Source organism: Lycium ferocissimum, chromosome 3 (genome assembly GCF_029784015.1).
Source record: "Lycium ferocissimum isolate CSIRO_LF1 chromosome 3, AGI_CSIRO_Lferr_CH_V1, whole genome shotgun sequence".
Classification (NCBI taxonomy): Eukaryota; Viridiplantae; Streptophyta; class Magnoliopsida; order Solanales; family Solanaceae; genus Lycium; species Lycium ferocissimum.
The window spans coordinates 8,980,584-9,001,923 of record NC_081344.1 but is presented as its reverse complement, the minus strand read 5'-3'; the positions used below and the strand labels follow the sequence as shown (position 1 = coordinate 9,001,923).

Here is a 21,340-nt window from a genome sequence, read left to right as displayed (position 1 = left end):
CTCATATCTCATCAACGGACTCCAAATCGAAGGTATTTCTTTTTAAAATTTACTCCTCTGTCTCAAATTATCTGTCGTGGCTACTAAAAATAGGTGTCTCAAATTATTTGTCACTTTAAGAATTCAAGCCACAATTAATTATATTTTCCCCATTTTATCCTTAATAAAGTTTTGTCATCAATGGAGATTATAATTAGAGTAACACATTTAATAGAGCGAGATTATAACTTTAGGCATAAATAAGGGTAAATTTAGAATTAATATTTCTTACGGGACATGTAAAGTAAAAAAAAGCGACAAATAGTTTGAGACGGAAAAAATATTTCTTTGTTGCGATGGGCTCTTATCTTTGAGAAAAAAGAGTACGTTTTTTCCGTCACCGGAAAGATGTACCTTTTTTATTTTTGAATTTTCTTCTGCATAGAAGGTTAGGTCATATACATGAGACTAAACGTGTCAACCGGTTCGGTTTAACCGGTAACCGGACCGGTAAAATCGGAACCGAAACCGGTTGAACCGGTTCCAGTTAAGCGTATATTATTTACCGGTCCGATTTCGAATTTTTTGAAACCGGAACCGGATCGGTTAAACCGTTGAAAATTAATTATTTTTTTTTTAATAGCCGTTGGGCTCAGCCGAGATGTCCGTTATTGGACCGTTGGCAACGGTCCATTTGCAAAAATGGCCGTTGCCAAACAAATTATATACTCATTCCCCCCCCCCCCCCCCCCCCCCCCCAACCCCCCAAACTTTTTTTTTAACACTTTAACCTATCCCCCACCCCTATATAAACCCTTCTTCATTTTCATTTTAATCCACACCAATTCACTCTTCTCTTTCTCTCAAATCTCAATCTCTCAATTATAGTTACTTTGCAATAATTAGCCACTTTAAATTTCTCTCAAATAAATATTATAAAGTCTTATTATAGTTTCAATTATTAATTTTGCAATTATAATATTATTGGTGGAGTTAGTGATTTTGCAACAATCCGAAGTAGCTTTGGTGGATTTGCAATTCTAGCCGCCTTCACTTTGTTGGAAATTAATCCGGCAATTTGGTACCTTCGTTCCAACTTTATCTTTATTTTTCGCAATTTAATTTGTTGCAATTTATTTTCTTGTGATTTATTTGAGTGTGATTTAAATTAATTCTATTTAATAATGGCATAGAGATTTAATTCTTTTAAGTATGACAAGAAAAAAGAGCGTGTAGAAATAGCTTGATTGTTTACCATTTTCCTTTTCTGCGGGTTTGGGGTTTGTTACTTACATTCAATGTTGTTATAATCCGTTATTTGAGGGTATTCCTAGAAGTACTCGTAGAGCGGATGTTATAGATTTGTATAAAAAATATAAATTTTATTTGCGCCATGTATTTAATTCTTTAAATTGTAATATTTCTCTTACCGCTGATTTAGGTCTTAGTCTTAACAAATTAGATTTTTTTTGCTATTACATGTCATTGGGTTGATGACAATTGGATTATGCAAAAAAGAATTATAGCTTTTTTATATGACGAAGGAAAAGGTCGTCACGATGGAAATTTTTAGCGCATTCAATGTCTACTATTATGAGATTTTTTAATATTTATAGAAAAACACTTTGTATTGCTTTAAATAATGCTTCTAATAATACAAAGGCGATTGGTCTTTTAAAAAGTGAATTAAACCCTCCGCTAAAAAATATTTTTCATGTGAGATGTAGTTGTCACATTTTAAATTTAATTGTTAAAGATGGTCTTGAGTGTTTTGACGATTCTGTTCAAAAAGTTGGAGATGCGGTTGCGTTTCTTTTTTGTAATGCTAATAGGGGAAGACTTAGAGATTTTAAGAATGCTTGTGTGAAAAATAACCTTAGACCTAGGAAAATTCAAGTAGAAATTGAGACTAGGTGGAACTACACTTACATTATGCTACAACAAGCATATGAGTATAGGATTCCCATACAACAAGTTCACAACAAATATAATATTAATAGTGATGATTGGTTAAATTTTACGCATTGGGAAGATGTTAAAGAATGTATTGAACTCTTAGAAAATTTTTATAATGCAACTCTTGCTTTTTCTAAACAATTCTATCCCACGGTAACCGGAATTTTAGCCTACTTAGCGGAAATAGCTAGAGTTTTACAAGAGTATAAATATAAACCCGGTTATCAAGTGGCTATTTTTGAAATGATAATTAAATTTAAGAAGTATTTTTTCCCATCCTAACTTTATTTATATTGGGTTCTCTGTTAAATCCTTGTTTAAAAGTGTCTTATACTAAAGCATTGGTTGGTCAAATTTATACATTTTTAGAAATTGAAGAGGGAGTTCGACCATCTTTAGCTGAAGCCGAACTCGCTATTGATGACGAGTTTAGAAAAGTTTTTACTCATTATTCTAATTTGGAAGAACGTGCTACCCGTTGCTCACGCCCTACTACTTCTCAAAGTAGCAAAAAGGGCTTGTCGGGTTTATCGCATTTAAAAGTTTTACATTCACAACCAACTCCTTCTTCTAGTGCAAACTTTGATGAATATAACTTTTATTTGATGCCAAATATGGATATCAAGGAACCTGGATGAATTGGACGTCTTAGCATGGTGGAAGAAGTACAAGGCAAGTCATCCGATACTCTCAAGAATGGCTCGAGATATCCTTACGGTTCAAGTATCAACCGTGGCTTCGGAGAGCGCATTTAGCCAAGGAAGACAAAGAAATTGGAGACCATAGACACTCATTATCCGGCTTTAGCTTGCAAGTACTAGTGTGCATTCGCGATTGGATTAGATCAGAGCGAGGTAACCAAAACTTAGAAGCGGAGGAAGGCGAAGAGGAAGAAATTGAAGATTGATAGCAAGTGGACCGGACCAAATGGAAGACTTTGAAGATATCTCCATGACTGAATATGATATGGGGAAATTAACCGAAATGATTCACAATTGGTGATTTTATTATTCTGCTATTTCTTTACAACTCATGTAACTCATGTATTATTTGCAAGTTAAAAAAAAAACTACAACTTGCAAATAAATGTTATCCAAGAATGAATAAAATATATGGCTCATTGAGCTTTCTTCTATTTACTTGTGTTCATATTTTTACTTATATTAAGTTAGAAATATACCTAAAATATACCAAGAATATACTTATAATATACATCTACTTAAATTAAAAACTAGAAAGTTATATATTTGAAAAATAACTAAAATATACTAAGAATATACTTATAATATATAGTATACATATAACTTAAATATATATGTTTAAGTTATACATTATATTATATATTATAAGTATATATATATATATATATATATATATATATACACACACACGTATATACGAATTTATAAACTTAGAAAAAAATTAAGCTATAAATATAAGTTATAAGTATATATAGTGTACATATAACTTAAACACATATATCTTAATATATATATATATAACTTAAACATATATATATATATTACTATTATATATAAGAGGGAATGTGAGGACTTTTGTAGTCCTCACAATAATTTCCCAAATTTTTAAAAACTTTTTCATTAATTACTTTTATGTCCTAATTTTATTTATTTAAGTTAATTTTTTTGTTTTTTGTTTTTAAAGTTTACTTTTCAAAAGCTATCGAGCCTGGGGACTTTTATAGTCCTTACAATAATTTTCAAATTTTTTTAAAACTTTTTAATTAATTACTTTTAGGTCCTAATCTTATTTATTTATGTCAATTTTTTTGTTTTTGTTTTTAAAGTCCACTTTTCAAAAGCTATCGAACCTCCTACCTCATTTTTCACGTTCTTTGATTTTCTGATTGGTGCTCAATATCCGCATTTGAGCCCAATTAATCCAGATAATTCGCACTGCATCGCGCCTATTCGGGGGGAGCGCTTCCTCCAAAGATTTTTTTCCATATTCATGTTCGAACCCCTAATCCCTAATTAAGAGAGGAGCCTCCATCCGTCGCACAAGTTAAATTATGTATTTGTCTTAAAAGTTCATTAACTATGTATAGATTATTTATTTAGAACTAAATAACGTAAAATTAGGATACATAAGTTATAATGTCAAATTATGGTTTCAAATTTGATTTGAATTAAATAATTTCATCAAAATGGAAGTTAAAATATTAAAGGAGTGGAATGAAAATTTTGCTTTTATATATATATAACTTAAACATATATATATATATATATATAAAACTTAAACATATATCTATATATATATGTGAGTTATATAACCTAAGTATATTGATATATATAATAAGTATATTCTTACTATATTTTAAGTATATGTAGTATAACTTAAGCTTAAGCATATTTAAGCATATATATATATATATATATATATATATATATATATATATATATATATATATATATATATATATATATATATATATATACACACACACGTATATGTTGTATTGCTGACTTGCTGTTAGCCTGTTAGTCAGTAAATATTTAAACTTTACTTATAAACTTATATAACATATGTAAATATACCTACAATATACTAATAAATACTATAATATATATACTATACAAAAAAAAAAAAGGGTTTTGGACTGTTTGAACCGGACCGGTTCCGATTTTGGATTTGAAACCGATAAACCGGAACCGGTGGCCGGTTCCGATTTTTTAACCGGAAACCGGCCGGTTCCGTAACCGGTTACTGGTCCGGTCCGGTTCGAACCGGTTGATACGTTTACATGAGACCTGGTAGTTACTTCTAATAAATTAGGATAAAATTTTTAGAAGTTCGAATTCAAATATCAATCTAGAAATAATGTGATTTCTTTTCATCTATCTAGTTTTTGGATGCTAAAGTTATTTGATATTTGTACTAGTGGAAGATAGCAAGTTCTCATGAAATAATAGAGTTGTGCGCTGATTTAATACAAATATAAGTGATGTCGGAGGCTATGAATTATTTTTGCTGTGATAAAATACGTACTAAGTAATACATATATTAGTAATATGCGGATAATAGTATTTAAAGACAAATACAGTAAGGAACTCAAATACCTGATAGTTCAGGCAGAAAGATTGACGAAAAAAGAAAGTGATAATTCAAATGTATTTTTTTACCATTATCTCTGAAAAAACCACTTGTTATTCGAAAATATATTTACCATTTTTTTCACAAAAAACGTCTTCATTGGTACCAAACACACCCCTAATTAGATTTCCCAGGCTAAAAGGACCCAAAGTAAAAGTATAAAAAGTAAAAGTATATATATATATATATGTGTGTGTGTGTGTTTAAGTTATATGTATACTATATATACTTATAACTTATATTATATATATATATATATATATATATATATGCCTAATTAGATTTCTCAGACTAAAAGGACCCAAAGTAAAAGTATAAAGAGTAAAAGTGTATATATATATGTGTGTGTGTGTGTGTTTAAGTTATATGTATACTATATATATACTTATAACTTATATTATATATATAATATATATAATATATTATAGTATGTGTGTGTTTATATATATAGTGTGTATATATATATATATATATATAATATAAGTTATAAGTATACATAGTATACATATAACTTAACACACACACACACACACACACACATATATATATATATATATATATATATATATATATATATATATATATATATATATATATATATATATATAATATAATATAAGTTATAAGTATATATAGTATACATATAACTTAAACATATATATATTAATATATATATAACTTAAACATATATCTATATATATATATATATATAAGTTATATAACCTAAGTATATTGATATATATAATAAGTATATTCTTACTATATTTTAGGTATATGTAGTATAACTTAAGGCTTAAGCATATAACTAATATATATATATATACACGTATATGCTGTATTGCTGACTTGCTGTTAGCCTGTTAGTCAGTAAATATTTAAACTTTACTTATAAACTTATATAACATATGTAAATATACCTACAAATATACTAATAAATACTATAATATATATACTATACAAAAAAAAAAAAGGATTTTGGACTGTTTGAACCGGATCGATTACGGTTTTGGATTTGAAACCGATAAACCGGAACCGGTTAAACCGGAACCAGTGGCCGGTTCCCGTTTTTTAACCGAAAACCGGCCTGTTCCGTAACCGGTTACCGGTCCCGTCCGGTTCGAACCGGTTGACACGTTTACATGAGACCTGATAGTTACTTCTAATAAAGTAGGATAAAATTTTTAGAAGTTCGAATTCAAATATCAATCTAGAAATAATGTGATTTCTTTTCATCTATCTAGTTTTTGGATGCTAAAGTTATTTGATATTTGTACTAGTGGAAGATAGCAAGTTCTCATGAAATAATAGCGTTGTGCGCTGATTTAATACAAATATAGGTGTCGGAGGCTATGAATTATTTTTGCTGTGATAAAATACGTACTAAGTAATACATATATTAGTAATATGCAGATAATAGTATTTAAAGACAAATACAGTAAGGAACTCAAATACCTGATAGTTCAGGCAGAAAGATTGACCAAAAAAAAAGTGATAATTCAAATGTGTTTTTTTACCATTATCTCTGAAAAAATCACTTGTTATTCGGAAATATATTTACCATTTTTGTCACAAAAAACGTCTTCATTGGTACCAAACACACCCCTAATTAGATTTCTCAGGCTAAAAGGACCCAAAGTAAAAGTATAAAGAGTGAATAAGTTTAAAACAAATTCATAAACTATCTTCGTTTTTCGAATTTCATACCTAAATTATTGAGTGTTCACATAATCCCCTTAAACTGTCATGGACTCATAGTAAAATACCTCGGGAAAAATATGATATACTATGTGAACATCACGCTCTAAAGATCCTCTGTAGAATTCAACATGGCAATACAAGTGGATCTTTTTAGAGTGAACAGGTTAAAATTTTCTTAAACTTTCACTGTTTCGCGAATTTCATACCTAAATATTGGTTGTTCACAAAATCCTCAGGAACTACCATGAACTTATTGTGCTAGATGAACTCATTTTAAGATTTTATTTCATCTTTCATGCGCCTCCCAGCAAGTTATCTCAAATATTTTACTACATGTTTAATCGTGAATTTTTAAATTTATAGAAAATTATAGTTTAAGGAGGTAACGAGAACACCCTATAATTTTAATATGAAAGTCAGCAAAATGATATTTTTAGGGTGCGTAAACCTATTTACTGACAAACAAAACAAATCGCTTTTTTTTTTTTTTTTTTAGCAAACCATTCATTCTTTTTCCTATTAGCGAGAAAACATTTGGCGCTTTATCAAATATTGGGCTATAGATAGCATTGTTGTTTTGTCATGCTCCACACATCCATGACCAAAAAGATAAACCAACGATCACCACGTGGACAAAATGCTGCCTCTGCTGACACACTAACGCTGAAACTGAAAAAAAAAAAAAAAACACAACACACTTGCCATAAAACAACACCTTTGTTTGAGTAAGAAAACACTCATCAATGGCATCTCTATTTTCCCCTACTACAACAGCTTTCCATCAAGACCCTAACCTCATTTGTTTCTCACCCTTAAGACCTATTTCAAAAAGTTACTATTTTTGGTCTTGCACTAACCATTCCAAGAAACACAACAATACCATTACTTGCAGTTCTTTTGTTGATGAAATTTCAGTTAGTTTAGACAGTTCTTTGTCTCAATTCCCTGTTTTTCAATCTGGGGTTGCTCAATTTCAAGAATTACCTCAAGAACAGAAATATGGCTTGTTAGTTTTTGCTGGTCTTACTTGGATTTACTTGACTGCTAGACCTGGTGTTTTAGTTGGTGCTATTGATGCTTATATTTTGGCGCCTATACAAGTGGGGTTGGATAGTTTAAGTGGGAAAAGGAGTTTTAAAATGAAAGATTTTTTGATTGGGGATAGGTTGGGTGAGGGTTCATTTGGGATTGTTTATTCTGGTGTTATTGTTCCTAAGAATGTTAATTTGGATGAAAATGTGAGGAAAAGAGGATCATCTGTAAAATCAGTTATTACAGATTCAAGATTCAAGGAAAAGGTCATTCTTAAACAGGTAATGGGATGATTTATCCTTAAAAGTTCATCAGTTATGAGCAATGTGTAACTGGTTTGGCTGCATATGTTGTATCACTTGTATGCTTTTGAATTATCATCCTTGAGCTCAAATTGTGAAGCAGCCAAAATTTATTTCTTAAATATTCCCTCTGTTTCATTTGATAAGTAGGTGTTTGATTGAACATGAAGTTTAAGAAAGAAAGACTCTTGTTAGCACATATCAAAGTACCTTTAGAACTTGTGATTTTGTGATTCTAAACATATTACGGCATTTTTATAGCTATAAGAGCATGTCGCTAAAAGTAAAACCAGAAGAGTAAAGTAAAGAGTTTTCAAGTATAAAAATGTGACATCCTTTTGGAAAGGATGAAAAAGAAAAGTGTCATATAAAAAGGAAAGGAGGAAGTAGCCTAACCTTAAGCTTATTAAGGTATTATATTTTTAGTTCTTCTATAAATGTTTTAGAATTGATTATGATTATGTCTTTCACATCCCATGATCTGGATTATTTCCTTCCATAAGTCTTTATTAGATTATTCTGTCTTCTATATCCTTTTAATCTGGATGGCAATTTCAGGTCCTTTTGTTTGTCTCAACTATATAGTTATGTTTGACCCCCCTTTCATCATTCCATTCTTGAACTACTTCTCTCTTGCATTTGCTTTCTATTACGCATCTTAGTGTTCTTCCTTCCCTAGTTACCATTTAGTTAGAATTTTTTTTTTTTTTTACTCGATTTGTAGGTAAAGACTGGAGTTCAAGGTGCTGCGGAATGTGGTGAGTTTGAAGAATGGTTCAATTATAGGCTATCAAGAGCTGCTCCTGAGACATGTGCGGAGTTTCTTGGTAGCTTTGTTGCTGAAAAAACTAACTCACGATATACTAAGGGTGAGAAATGGCTTGTCTGGAAATTTGAGGTAATTATGCCATTTAAAGTACTTCTCCACTGAAATTCCTTTTCTCTGTAACTATTCATGACTTTTTGTGTCTTAAAAGTCTACTTACATTTTACTAACTGCCTTAGTATGTTGTTGGAAATTTTCTCTGAGTAAATTTTATGACTAGCCATATTTATGTTTGGTCGAGTTGCATAAAATCTTGTAAGATGGCAGCTGCATCCATAATGTAGGAACTTTATGTGACAGGGAAATCGGGACCTAGGTGATTACATGAAGGATCGCGGCTTCCCCTTGAACATAGAATCTGTCATGTTTGGTCGAGTCTTAGAAGGATTGGAGTCAATTAAAAGGAATGCACTAATCATCAAACAAATCATGCGTCAGATTATTACTTCCCTTAAGAAAATCCATGACACAGGTATAGTCCATAGAGATGTAAAGCCATCCAACTTAGTGGTCACGAAAAAGGGACAAATCAAGCTGATAGATTTTGGGGCAGCAACTGATCTTCGAATTGGAAAAAATTATGTGCCTGACAAGGGGCTACTTGATCCTGATTATTGTCCACCCGAACTCTATGTAATGCCAGAAGAAACTCCAAAACCACCACCAGAGCCAGTTGCTGCACTTCTTTCCCCAGTTTTATGGAAGGTATCCTTCTAATACATCGATTTATATTGCTTGTCACCCTTCTTCGTTATTAAGGACACCAAAAAGGAAAAAAGAAAGACTAAGGGTGTGTTTGTCATGAAGTAGAGTGTTTTTCAATTTTCCCATGTTTGGCTAGTCAAATATTTTGGAGGACATTTTCTATAGGAAAACAAGTTCCATTAAAATGAGGAAAATGATTTCCCTAGTGGAAGTAGGTAAAACAAGTTTCACAAGTGATATTCCACTCTTCCCCATCCTCCAACAAGCCCCATCCCCTAGCCCCCACACCACCCCCACATCCCTACCCTCCATCCCACCCCGCTTGTTTGCCTAGATTATATACACAAATGCTTTTGCGATAATATATTTTGCTTACTAACCAAACGCCAAATAATATGTAAGAAAATCACTTATTTTCCGAGAAATGTTTTTCCAGGAAAACATTTTCCTTTATACTAAACTCACCCTGAAGCATGTATACCACACTTGATTTTAAGTTTTTCGGAAAGAAATTTGATCATGATGGTATTTTATATTTATAGCTGGAAAACTTTTGGTATTGCAGCTAAACAGTCCCGATCTCTTTGACACGTATTCTGCTGGAATAGTGCTTATGCAAATGGCAGTACCGAGCTTAAGGTCTACAGCAGGCTTAAAGAACTTCAATTTGGAAGTAAAGGCAGTTGGATATGACTTGAATAAATGGAGAGAAAGGACTAGGACAAGACCTGATCTCAGTATTCTTGATCTCGACTCTGGTAGAGGGTGGGATTTGGCTACGAAACTTATTTCAGAGAGAGGTGGGCGTTTATCTGCTGCTGCGGCTCTTAGACATCCTTATTTCCTTCTAGGCGGTGACCAAGCTGCTGCAGTTCTCTCAAAACTTAGCTTCTCAAAATAGGAGCACAATTTGGTGATGCAAGTACGACATGTTTTGGTGCTTGATACTCGTTTTGGGATGGCTTCATTTTCTGATTAGCAGCTGCAGTAGAGTCATGCATGAAGTGGTTTCAAAGCCGAAAATAAGGAGAAGGTGCTAACAGGGGAAAATGAGCTGCTATGCTGTAGCTCTTTCTGCTGGATGGCATTATGGCCAAAGTATTTAAAAGATCCAGAAAGGAATGCGTAGTTTGCTCTTATTGGTAAGGTAAAGAATAACAGAAAATCATACTACACTTTGTTGAGGGGCAAGAAGAATTTTTCAGCTTGTAGCAATCAAGTTCTTTTTCCCTGCACGACGAGCGGGATCAGTAAGAAATGTATAAAATAAACCACGTATTAAAATCACCATATGCAGAGCTGCAAGCAATTATACTCGTCTCTTGTTCATTATCTTTTTAAACAAATGACACGGCCAGTAATTCTTTGGCAGAATTGTATATGAGTTCTTGTGTGTATTTCTCATACAGTTATTTTTGTTTTTAGGCTTTTGCAGTTCTTGTACAGCCATTTTCTTGCTAGACGTAAGAACATTTGAATTGGGCATATTTTCACCATTATAATAGATTGAACCTTATATACAACTATTAATCCAATTGACCACATACTGCTAGTTAGGTTTGGGCGTTGAGCCGAGCTGAGATCGACTGAGCCTACTCTTGTAGTGCTGAGCTGAGTCGAGCCCACACCGAGCCAACCAAGCTTTATACAGTTTAGTCGAGCCCAAGTCAAGTTCGATTAGCTCTTCTGTGGTAGTATCGAGCAACCCCTTTAGGGGTTTGCATTTAGGGGAAAAAACACTCTATGACTATTTAGAAAAAATAATTACTTGAAATAGCCCATGTTTGTAATATTATCCGAAATGGCCCAATTTGTACCCTCACTTCAAAAGCCTGTAAATGTGATTTCATCAGGATGGGATACCTTGGATATAACAGAGTGATAATACAATTGAAAAAATATTGTATATTGCTGTATACAACTGAATTTTGTTGGATATAAACACCTCTTATACATTATTATACACTTTTATACAAGGTTGATACATTGTCCACTTCAGATGTATAAAGTTGTAGATTGTTGTATAATGCTGTATATTGTGAAAAAGTGGCTATGCGGGGTGTAATTTAAAAATATGGCTACGCAAATATAATTTTGTATGCTAGATTGTACATTATTGAAATTTCCCCTTTCATTTATTCATGTACTAAAGTAAAGAGTAACAAAATTAAACGACAGTTAAATTTGAATTCCCTACGTTAGTGACTTTAGCAAACCACAATACAAAAAGAGTTATCAGATTAAGGGAAGACAAAAGGACTTCTACTAAGTTGATGAACATTAGTATATTAAATTTGGAAGTATAAATACGAAAAAATAAATTCATATCAGATAAGATTGACTAAAAATTAGAAGAATTACGTGAATTATTAGTTCAAAAATTAAGGTTGAATGTTGCTGAGTTAAATATATAATACTCCTTCCGGATAAAAAAAAGAGTCTACTTAACCATTTACACACCCATTAAGAAAATACTTTACACACTCATTAAGAAAATACTAACTCTTAGACAAATATAGGTAATTTGACTAAACTATCCCTAATTAAATAGGCATTAAGATTTGATCATATAACATTTAATAGGGGCAAATCTGGAAAAACAGGGTTAATTATTTTTTGATTTGATAAGTAGACATTTTTTTTGGTCCGGAGGGAGTATAAAATATTAGAATTTATGCTTGAATTATATGTCAAATAGTTATTCTCTTTCTCTGAATTTATGTGACGCAATTTTTTTTTTTTTTGTATAATCTGTCTCAAAAGAATGACACTTTTCTATATGTGACCACGAGGTCACGGGTTCGAGCCGTGGAAACAGCCTCTTGCAGAAATGCAAGGTAAGGCTACGTACAATAGACCCTTGTGGTCCGGCCCTTCCCCGGACCCCGCGCATAGTGGGAGCTTAGTGCACCGGGCTGCCCTTTTTTTTTTTTTTTTTTTTTTTTTTTACAAATTATTTAACTTGAAACTTTCCATTTTATCTAAATGAAATAATTATAACCACACAAATGTCTATACATTGTTTTCGATCACAAATTGCATAAAAATTCGTTCTTTTGTAATCTTCGTACTTGATCAAACACACTCATGAAGGGAGTACCAAATATACCTGATTTTTTGTTGTTATAATTATGAGTATAGTATTATTGTTGCTTCAAATCACTATCCCGTTGGTAAATAAATCTTATGATACTCCCGTCTGGTGCATGAATACTAGCGGCTACCCTCACAATTAACTCTTCCTACCAGCTGAATGATGATCACCTAAATCTGAGCAAAGAAATCTCTTGGATATTAATTTACTTACGCAAAAGTGTATATAAGTGAGTTTTCTGGACAAGTTTATGGGGTAAAGTATGTACTTTTATGTGACGTAAAATAGAAAAGTGACTTTTGTGTGATAAACTTTAAAGTTGGATGACTTTTATGTGATAAAATATTAAAAAAGTAGTAATTTTAATATGATAAACTCAAAGTTGGATGCACTTTTGAAATGTGCTCTACAAATTCTTAGTTTAGATTTGTCTAAATTGTCTTGATTTGCAACCATAAAACAATACTACTGGATAGCAAAAAATATGGGTCTTATGATTACAAATTGGAGTTCCGGCTTGATTTATTTTATAGGAGTTATATGAGCATAGTTGAATGACTTTATTCTACCGAAAAATACAAAAATTACTTTACTATTAATTTGACCATCCAAGAAATTAACTTAAAAGAAAAAAGAATAAAAAATTATACGAGCTCAAGGCATTAGTTTTGTCTCTCTGCTTTCTATGTTGGATCATCATCATCATACTCTGCCTTAGAATCAAAGAAATCAGTGTCTTTGCTTTTCCTATATAATAATGGTAAAATGTCCAGGCAGACAGTCACTTTAATTCATACGTTATTACTATTATTATTATTATTATTATTATTATTCAGTATTAATTGTCTCATGACAGAGCAAAAACGATGATAATGATGATGAGGACGAAAATGATTTTCCAGGCGGTAGTAGTGCGGTTAGCTGTGTGTTAGATTGGCTTCTAAGATAAGTTAAAATCATTAAAAAGCCAAATAGTCCTAATGAGCCTTTCCCCACCCACTCACATATTTTTCAAGTGTGGCAATCATACTTGGTTAGGCTTAGCCACTATAAGTGACCAAATGTATCAAAATCAAAATTGCCATTTCTTGATCTGAAGCAATTTTTTTAACCATGTCAGCCGTCCGGCTGTTACTATGCTGTCTCATTTTCTCTTCTGGCATTCATTTAACATACTCTGTCACAGACCCCAAAGATGGTAACAAGTCAACCTTTTTCTCATAAACAAAATTTACTGTGTGTGATTTGGTTACCGTGTCAAGGCGTTTTATTTGGTTAAGCAAGTTTTAGAGTGTGTTTCGACATGAGTTCTTTTTCTTCTTTCAAAAAATTGTTTCGTGTACATTAGAATGATTTTCTAGTTAGTTTCTGACGATGAATTTTTAAGTTAAATTTCGAACAGTTTTTCAAGTAATTTTGTTTTCCACTCACAAATTTTCAACTTTTTTTTTCAAGTGAAATAAATGTTAGACACAAATACAACTTTTCAACTTCAAATACTACCTTTTTTAAATATCACTCGATTCATGTCCAAACGCCTATTTAGTAGCCGTTTGGAAATGATTTTTTTTCTTAAAACAGCATTTGGTTATACCATATAGAACTGATTTTTTTAAAAAAAATGAAGATCAGTTTTAAGTTTGAAAAAGTGGTCTTAACCAATATTTGAAGTGGAGTTTTTTTCTGCTCACAAAACTTTTACTACTTTTTTTCAAGTTAACAAGTCCAAACATAACTTCAACTCCAAATAATCTTTTCCAAATACTATTGTTTATTCAAGTTCCATTTTTTATGTCCAAAGGCCTAATAATTGCATACAGGTTCATGAAGTTAAAACAATATTGTATGCAAAATTTTCTTCTTGTAGTCCATGTTCTACTGTAAATAAAGATGTGATAGTGTTATCATGAATAAGATCAAACTTGGTTGAATGCAGCAGAGGCGAATTCAGGATTTCAAGACGATGGTTCACCATTACCGGCTGCTTAGAAATTTTAAAAATAAAAAAAGACGCAAAAGTACATTTAGTCAGGTTCAATCCCACAACCTTAAGGAATTAAACTTAGCACTTAACCAGTGCTCCACCGAGACTTGTCTGACCATGTGTTCCGTTAGTTAATATTAGATATATTTTAAGAATTATATACATAATATACCGAGTTTAGTCGGGTGACCATGTGTTCACGTGACCCATTTTTTAACCATAAATTCTCCCCTGTCATTGCAGTTACAATACTTCGATCACTGAAAGACCAGTGGCTAAATACACCACCTAGTTGGCAGAAATCAGATGATCCTTGCGGAACATCCTGGGAAGGTGTGACCTGCAACAACTCGAGGGTAACTGCATTGTGAGTATGCTCGTTTGCTTTCTAGCTATCTGGGAATTAGAATGTAGGAATTGTTTATGAGACTAACAATAATTTTGTGATTGTTATCAATGAATATGGTACATGAGTTAGTATGTAGGATTGCCTAATTTAAGGGCATTTCTGTTTTAGATACTCTTATCCACGTATTGCTAATACATGTATCCTTGTCCTATAACTATTCGTATAAAGTATTTTATAGATTCTCGTATAAGTTATACAAGGTTTAGTTTCCAATATTAAACTCCGCATAATTTGTGCAAGAGTTTAATACCGGAAACAAAACATTGTATGTTATAGGGAAATTATATTAGTTAGACAAGATTTTACAATCAAAACCATATGTTGTATAAGTAACATGAAATTCTATACAGAAAGCCAAACGACCCCTTAGTCTTCGAAATTGTTGTTTCACCAGCAAAGCACTTGTTAATCATTGGTTGTATTTATTGTTTCTTTCAGGGGATTATCGACAATGGGACTGAAAGGAAAATTAAGCGGTGACATTGGGGGGCTTACTGAATTAATTTCCTTGTGAGTTGGTTTTTACATTTCATTAAATTCAATAAATTTCTGTTGAATATTAACAATAGCTTGTATTTGCCACCGTAATTTGTTCACTTCAATCGTTAAACTTGTATTGCAGAGACTTGTCGTTCAATCGAGGACTTACAGGTTCCCTCTCTCCGCGGATAGGAGATCTGCAGAAACTAAACATATTGTAAGATCATCAAAATTTGATCATCTTGATTGTATAAATGGTGTATACCCTTTATGTATTCAAATTTGACAGTTATTACATTTTCGTCATAGAATCGATCTTTTTTTCTTCTTTGTAATTTGTATCATGATTTAGTCGAAATTTCTTCTTTATTACATATACCTAAATGTCTCTATTTACGTTTCAGAATCCTTGCTGGCTGTAGCTTCAGTGGCAGTTTACCGAAGGAGTTGGGAAAACTTGCTGAGTTATCTTTCTTGTAAGAATTTCACAGCCATATTGACTTATGATTGTTTGAGGTGTATCATCAATTCATTTAGTTCCATGTCATTTTCTTTGGCAGAGCACTTAACTCAAATAATTTCACCGGTGTGATTCCACCAACTCTTGGCAATCTGTCAAAACTCTACTGGCTTGATCTAGCAGATAACCAGTTAACAGGACCAATTCCTGTTTCAACCTCCTCAAGTCCGGGTTTGGACCTTTTGAAAAAGGCAAAACACTTGTGAGTAATTTTTTTCTATTCGAATTATAGACTGTACTTAAGATAGAATACATACCTCTTAAGGTCTGACTTCCATGTTATGTCATATCGCAGCCATTTTAATAAAAATCAACTTTCAGGCTCTATTCCGGACATTCTTTTTAGTGGTGACATGGTGCTAATACATGTGTAAGTCAAGAAACTAAAGAGCGATTCGCATGATTCTTCCTGGCCTCCTTCTCACTCTTTACTTGTGAAATGGCAGACTGTTTGATGGAAATCAACTTAGCGGGAGCATTCCGTTTACACTAGGATATGTTCAGACACTTGAGGTTCTGTGAGTAGAATCGACCGTCTTAGTTAACCTTTCATATTACTTCACCTTTTAATTTTGGATTATATGCTAGTACTATTTTTATCTTTAATTGGTACTCATGTGACCTCACATATACAGTCGGCTCGATAGAAATGCCTTAAACGGCAGTGTCCCATCAAACCTTAACAATCTCACAAGTGTTGTAGAGTTGTAAGTATACTTTTCCCCATCATTGCTCATTCAATTGTCTACTTGAAATATATAATTTGTATATTGAAGTAGTGCTTTTGTACTCTTGTTTCTGTTTTTAGGAATTTAGCTCAAAATGAACTGTCTGGTCCACTACCAGATTTAAGTGGAATGAATTCCCTTAACTATCTGTAAGGAAAATATCCACAATCCTGATTTACCAAGTTGTTTCTCTATGATAAAGTGATATATCATATTTTTTCTTCCAGGGACTTGAGCAATAATTCCTTCCATAGATCGGAGGCGCCAGTATGGTTCTCGACATTACAGTCTCTAACCACTCTGTGAGTATTAATCAGTTATGGATGCAATTTATGAATTTCCAAAACAATATTACAAATCTAAGTAGGAAGAATTATGCTCAGAGTCATTGAGTATGGCTCACTCCACGGATCAGTGCATCAGAAACTTTTCGCTTTACCTCAATTACAACAAGTGTGAGTATCGTGAATTTATCTGAATATTCCATGTATACTACCCACAATTAAGAGGTTGGAATGATCTTAATAACTTATGCAGGAAGCTGAGGAACAACGCGTTTAATGACACGTTGAACATGGGTGGTATCAGTGGCAGGCAACTCACACTTGTTGATTTACAGAACAACGAGATTTCCTCGATAACGCTTGGCTCTGGATACAAGAATATATTGATGTGAGATAGCTCATGACTCTTTTTCGCCTATTAGATTATGGGATTTTTTCTTTTTTGTCCCATTGCCAAAATTAATTACGGCCGCTAGCCAAATTATACAAAACCTGTACACTGTCCATGTATATAATATGTATATCATAAGTATATTATAAGTGTATTTATATATATATATTACATGTATATTTTATGTATATTTATACTTGATATACAAAACATATACATTTTCCGGCTATTATTTTTTAAAGCGGTACAAAAATGTAATTATTCCTTCTTTTTTTCTCCCTGATTGTGTTGTGGTTGTGCGCAGACTGATCGGAAACCCCGTCTGTGACACGGCCCTTGGAAACACGAATTACTGCCAGCTTCAGCAGCAATCTGCAAAACCTTATTCTACCAGCCTAGCTAACTGTGGGAGCAAATCATGTCCAGCAGATCAAAAAGTTAGCCCGCAAAGTTGTGATTGTGCTTATCCGTACGAGGGAACATTCTACTTTAGAGGACCCTCTTTTAGGGAGTTGTCCAATGCTAATACGTTCCATTCACTCGAAATGAGCCTGTGGGTGAAATTAGACCTCACGCCCGGTTCAGTTTCTCTGCAGAACCCCTTCTTCAACATTGATGATTATCTTCAGGTGCAGTTAGAACTATTTCCACCCGCAGGAAAGTTTTTCAATAGGTCAGAGGTTGAGCGGATTGGATTTAAATTGAGTAACCAAACGTATAAGCCGCCTCCTCAGTTTGGACCTTACTATTTTATAGCATCTCCTTACACTTTCCAAGGTATAGTCACTGAGGTTTTTACAACTGTTAACTTCGAGTCCAATACTAACTTAAACTATTACTTTGTTAGCTGAACGTGGAGAAGCTTCTATTAGCTCAAGACAAGTTATTGGAATAGCTATTGGGTGTACCGTCCTGGTCCTCTTGCTTTTTGGTCTTGCGATATACGCTATTCAGCAAAAGAAAATTGCTGAAAGAGCTATTGGATTGAGTAGACCATTTGGTAATGTCATCTTCAACAGAAAAAAAGAGATGAGTTATAAATATATATGCATTCAGACCTCTCTATAACGGTCATCCTCTATAATAACATTTCACTATAACGTCCACGTTTTCTTCGGAACTGATCTCTCATATTATGTTATATTACTCGTTCTCTATAGCCAAAAAAAATATCAGAGCAAACAACGCCTTTATAGAGAGGTTTGACTGTATGTCCAGAATGCAAGTAGGATTGAACTAAGTGGTCTGATTACTTTGACCTTCTCTGTCCAGCATCGTGGGCTCCAAGTGGCAACGACAGTGAAAGTGCACCACAACTGAAGGGAGCGAGATGGTTTTCTTATGACGAACTCAAGAAATGCACGAGTAACTTTTCAGAGAGAAATGAGATTGGTTCCGGTGGCTATGGGAAGGTTCGCTACCAAAATCCAATGTAGATGCAAAATAAAGGGATAAACTCTTGCTTAGCTACTTTTCTTATTTGCTTGTGTTCTGTTGCATAGGTCTACAGAGGAATGCTCATGAATGGGCAAGTAATTGCTATCAAAAGGGCTCAACATGGATCTATGCAAGGTGGACTAGAGTTCAAGACCGAAATTGAGTTGCTTTCAAGGGTTCATCACAAAAACCTAGTTGGTCTGGTTGGATTCTGTTTTGAGCAAGGCGAACAAGTACTGGTATACGAGTATATGCCAAATGGTTCTCTCAGGGAGAATTTGTCAGGTAAGTTGCATCTCCTATTCATTTAAGATTACTTCCGATTGATAGTTCAAAATTCAAATTAACCATTTCCAAGTACAATCTAATTCAAAAAAGTTGTAACGTTTGTGTTTGGCTGTAGAAATTAATTTCCACGATGTTCTACAGGGAAAACAGGCATTAATCTAGATTGGAAGAGGAGACTCCGTGTTGCGCTTGATTCAGCTAGAGGATTAGCTTATCTGCATGAGCTTGCAAATCCTCCTATAATTCACAGAGATGTGAAATCGACTAATATTTTGTTGGATCAGAATTTAACAGCAAAGGTCGCGGATTTTGGCTTGTCCAAACTCGTGTCAGATAGCTCAAAGGGTCATGTTTCCACTCAAGTTAAAGGCACATTGGTCAGTACCACAACCTTCTTAATTCTTGATCCTGCATATCTGTATCCAAAAAAGTAATTTCACCAGCTACTATAGGTAAAAGAAAAGAGAGATAGAAATAACAAGATTTCTTGTTTTAGGAACACATCCGTCAGAGAATACTAATTCTATATTGAAAATAATGTACTCCACGCGCCTTGCAGCCTATAGCTCCATGATAATGTGTTCTATTAAGATGATTTTGTTACTATTACTTGTTTGTTAGTTCACTTCTTAAAATGTCGACACCACTTATACAAAATTCTACTTATGCCACTGGCTCCATCTTTACCTTTATTCATTATGTTCAGAACCAAGACAGCGAGTTTGAATTCATATAAACTATAGTGACAATAAATGTTACTATCTATTCTAAGATTGTATTCCCTAAAGCAAGGTCTTTATTTTCTCAGAATATTTCCTTTTCATTTTACTTGGTTTTGGGTACTACACTCATCACAACTTATGCTTTTAGACTCTTCACACATATGCAATACAATTCCGCAAGCAAACATTTTAGAAATCTTCTTGCTCCTCAAATTTCTATTGTATGCATATTTGTTGCTTTTGGCCTTTTGGCACATGAAGCATGATACACTAGTTTCCTTATAAGTGTTTCACATGATATATTTATCTTTTATATTTAAGGCCTGATAACATTGCAGGGTTATCTAGATCCTGAATACTACATGACTCAACAATTAACTGAGAAAAGCGATGTGTATAGCTTTGGTGTTGTAATGCTGGAACTCATAACTGCAAAACAACCAATAGAGAAGGGAAAATACGTTGTTCGAGAGATGAGAACAGCAATTAATAAGAACGAGGAGGAGCACTATGGCTTGAGCAATATGATTGATCCAGTCATTAGAAGCACGCCGAATCTAATTGGCTTTACAAGGTTTGTGGATTTGGCAATGCAATGTGTTGAAGAGGCTGCTGCTGATCGTCCAACGATGAGTGAAGTGGTAAAAATGCTTGAAAGTATTCTTCAAAATGATGGTCTGGAGACTAATTCTACGTCTGCATCATCATCGATAACGGATTTTGGGACAGCAATAGCTGCTTCTAGACATCCTTATAATAAGGATAGTCTACAGAGAAAAGAAATGAATGATACTCATGCTTTTGATTACAGTGGTGGATACACTCTTCCCACAAATGTGGAACCAAAATAGGGACAACCAAAAACAGAACTTGTCTCTGCTAGCTTCCATTCTTTAATTTATTTTTCTCTATAGTAAAGTTTTGGAAAATTGGAGAAAGGGATAAGAGAATTTAGTTGTTGCAATGTCCCTATATTGGCTAGTTTTCGTGAAACAATCACGTATAGTATCAAGATCGGAGTTCAGATTTTCTACCACCAATGCTTACAATCTAGTAGTGTCAGTGAGAGTCTCTTGTACAAATTAAGTGTGAGTTTGATTTTTTACTGTCCTTCTCATTCCCTGATCCTCCAATGTAATACAAGAAATTAAAAGGAAAAAAGATCATATATTCTAGCTTTGAGAAGTAAAATGTGCAAAACCATGGTATGATTTTATGTGTCAATTTTTCATGTTCTAATTAATTTGGGTTTCTTTATATAGTGGTCATATAGACTTCATGTAAGTAGTTTAAAGTCTTCACAAATATGGAAAGGGAATGAATGAAAGAGAGTAAAAATAGCATAGTATTCCCTAACACATTGTTTCAACTTGCAAATCTTCAATTTTCGC

At 33.1% G+C, this 21,340-nt stretch overlaps 2 protein-coding genes across 2 annotated transcripts; both read left to right on the top strand.

Moving 5' to 3' along the window:
- The first annotated feature begins 7,460 nt into the window (after positions 1 to 7,460).
- LOC132049595 (serine/threonine-protein kinase STN8, chloroplastic) lies at positions 7,461 to 11,036 on the top strand. Its single transcript, XM_059440462.1, has 4 exons — positions 7,461 to 8,060; positions 8,806 to 8,979; positions 9,208 to 9,612; positions 10,178 to 11,036. The coding sequence occupies exons 1-4, from the start codon at positions 7,491 to 7,493 to the stop codon at positions 10,511 to 10,513; spliced, it is 1,485 nt and encodes a 494-aa protein (XP_059296445.1). The 5' UTR covers positions 7,461 to 7,490; the 3' UTR covers positions 10,514 to 11,036.
- Positions 11,037 to 13,741: 2,705 nt separating this feature from the next.
- LOC132049594 (leucine-rich repeat receptor protein kinase HPCA1) lies at positions 13,742 to 21,140 on the top strand. Its single transcript, XM_059440461.1, has 19 exons — positions 13,742 to 13,904; positions 14,934 to 15,057; positions 15,538 to 15,609; positions 15,722 to 15,796; positions 15,984 to 16,055; positions 16,140 to 16,301; positions 16,395 to 16,469; positions 16,546 to 16,617; positions 16,735 to 16,806; positions 16,908 to 16,976; positions 17,055 to 17,129; positions 17,211 to 17,282; positions 17,365 to 17,499; positions 17,807 to 18,279; positions 18,350 to 18,502; positions 18,775 to 18,914; positions 19,005 to 19,224; positions 19,369 to 19,604; positions 20,288 to 21,140. The coding sequence occupies exons 1-19, from the start codon at positions 13,820 to 13,822 to the stop codon at positions 20,798 to 20,800; spliced, it is 2,895 nt and encodes a 964-aa protein (XP_059296444.1). The 5' UTR covers positions 13,742 to 13,819; the 3' UTR covers positions 20,801 to 21,140.
- Positions 21,141 to 21,340: the final 200 nt, after the last annotated feature.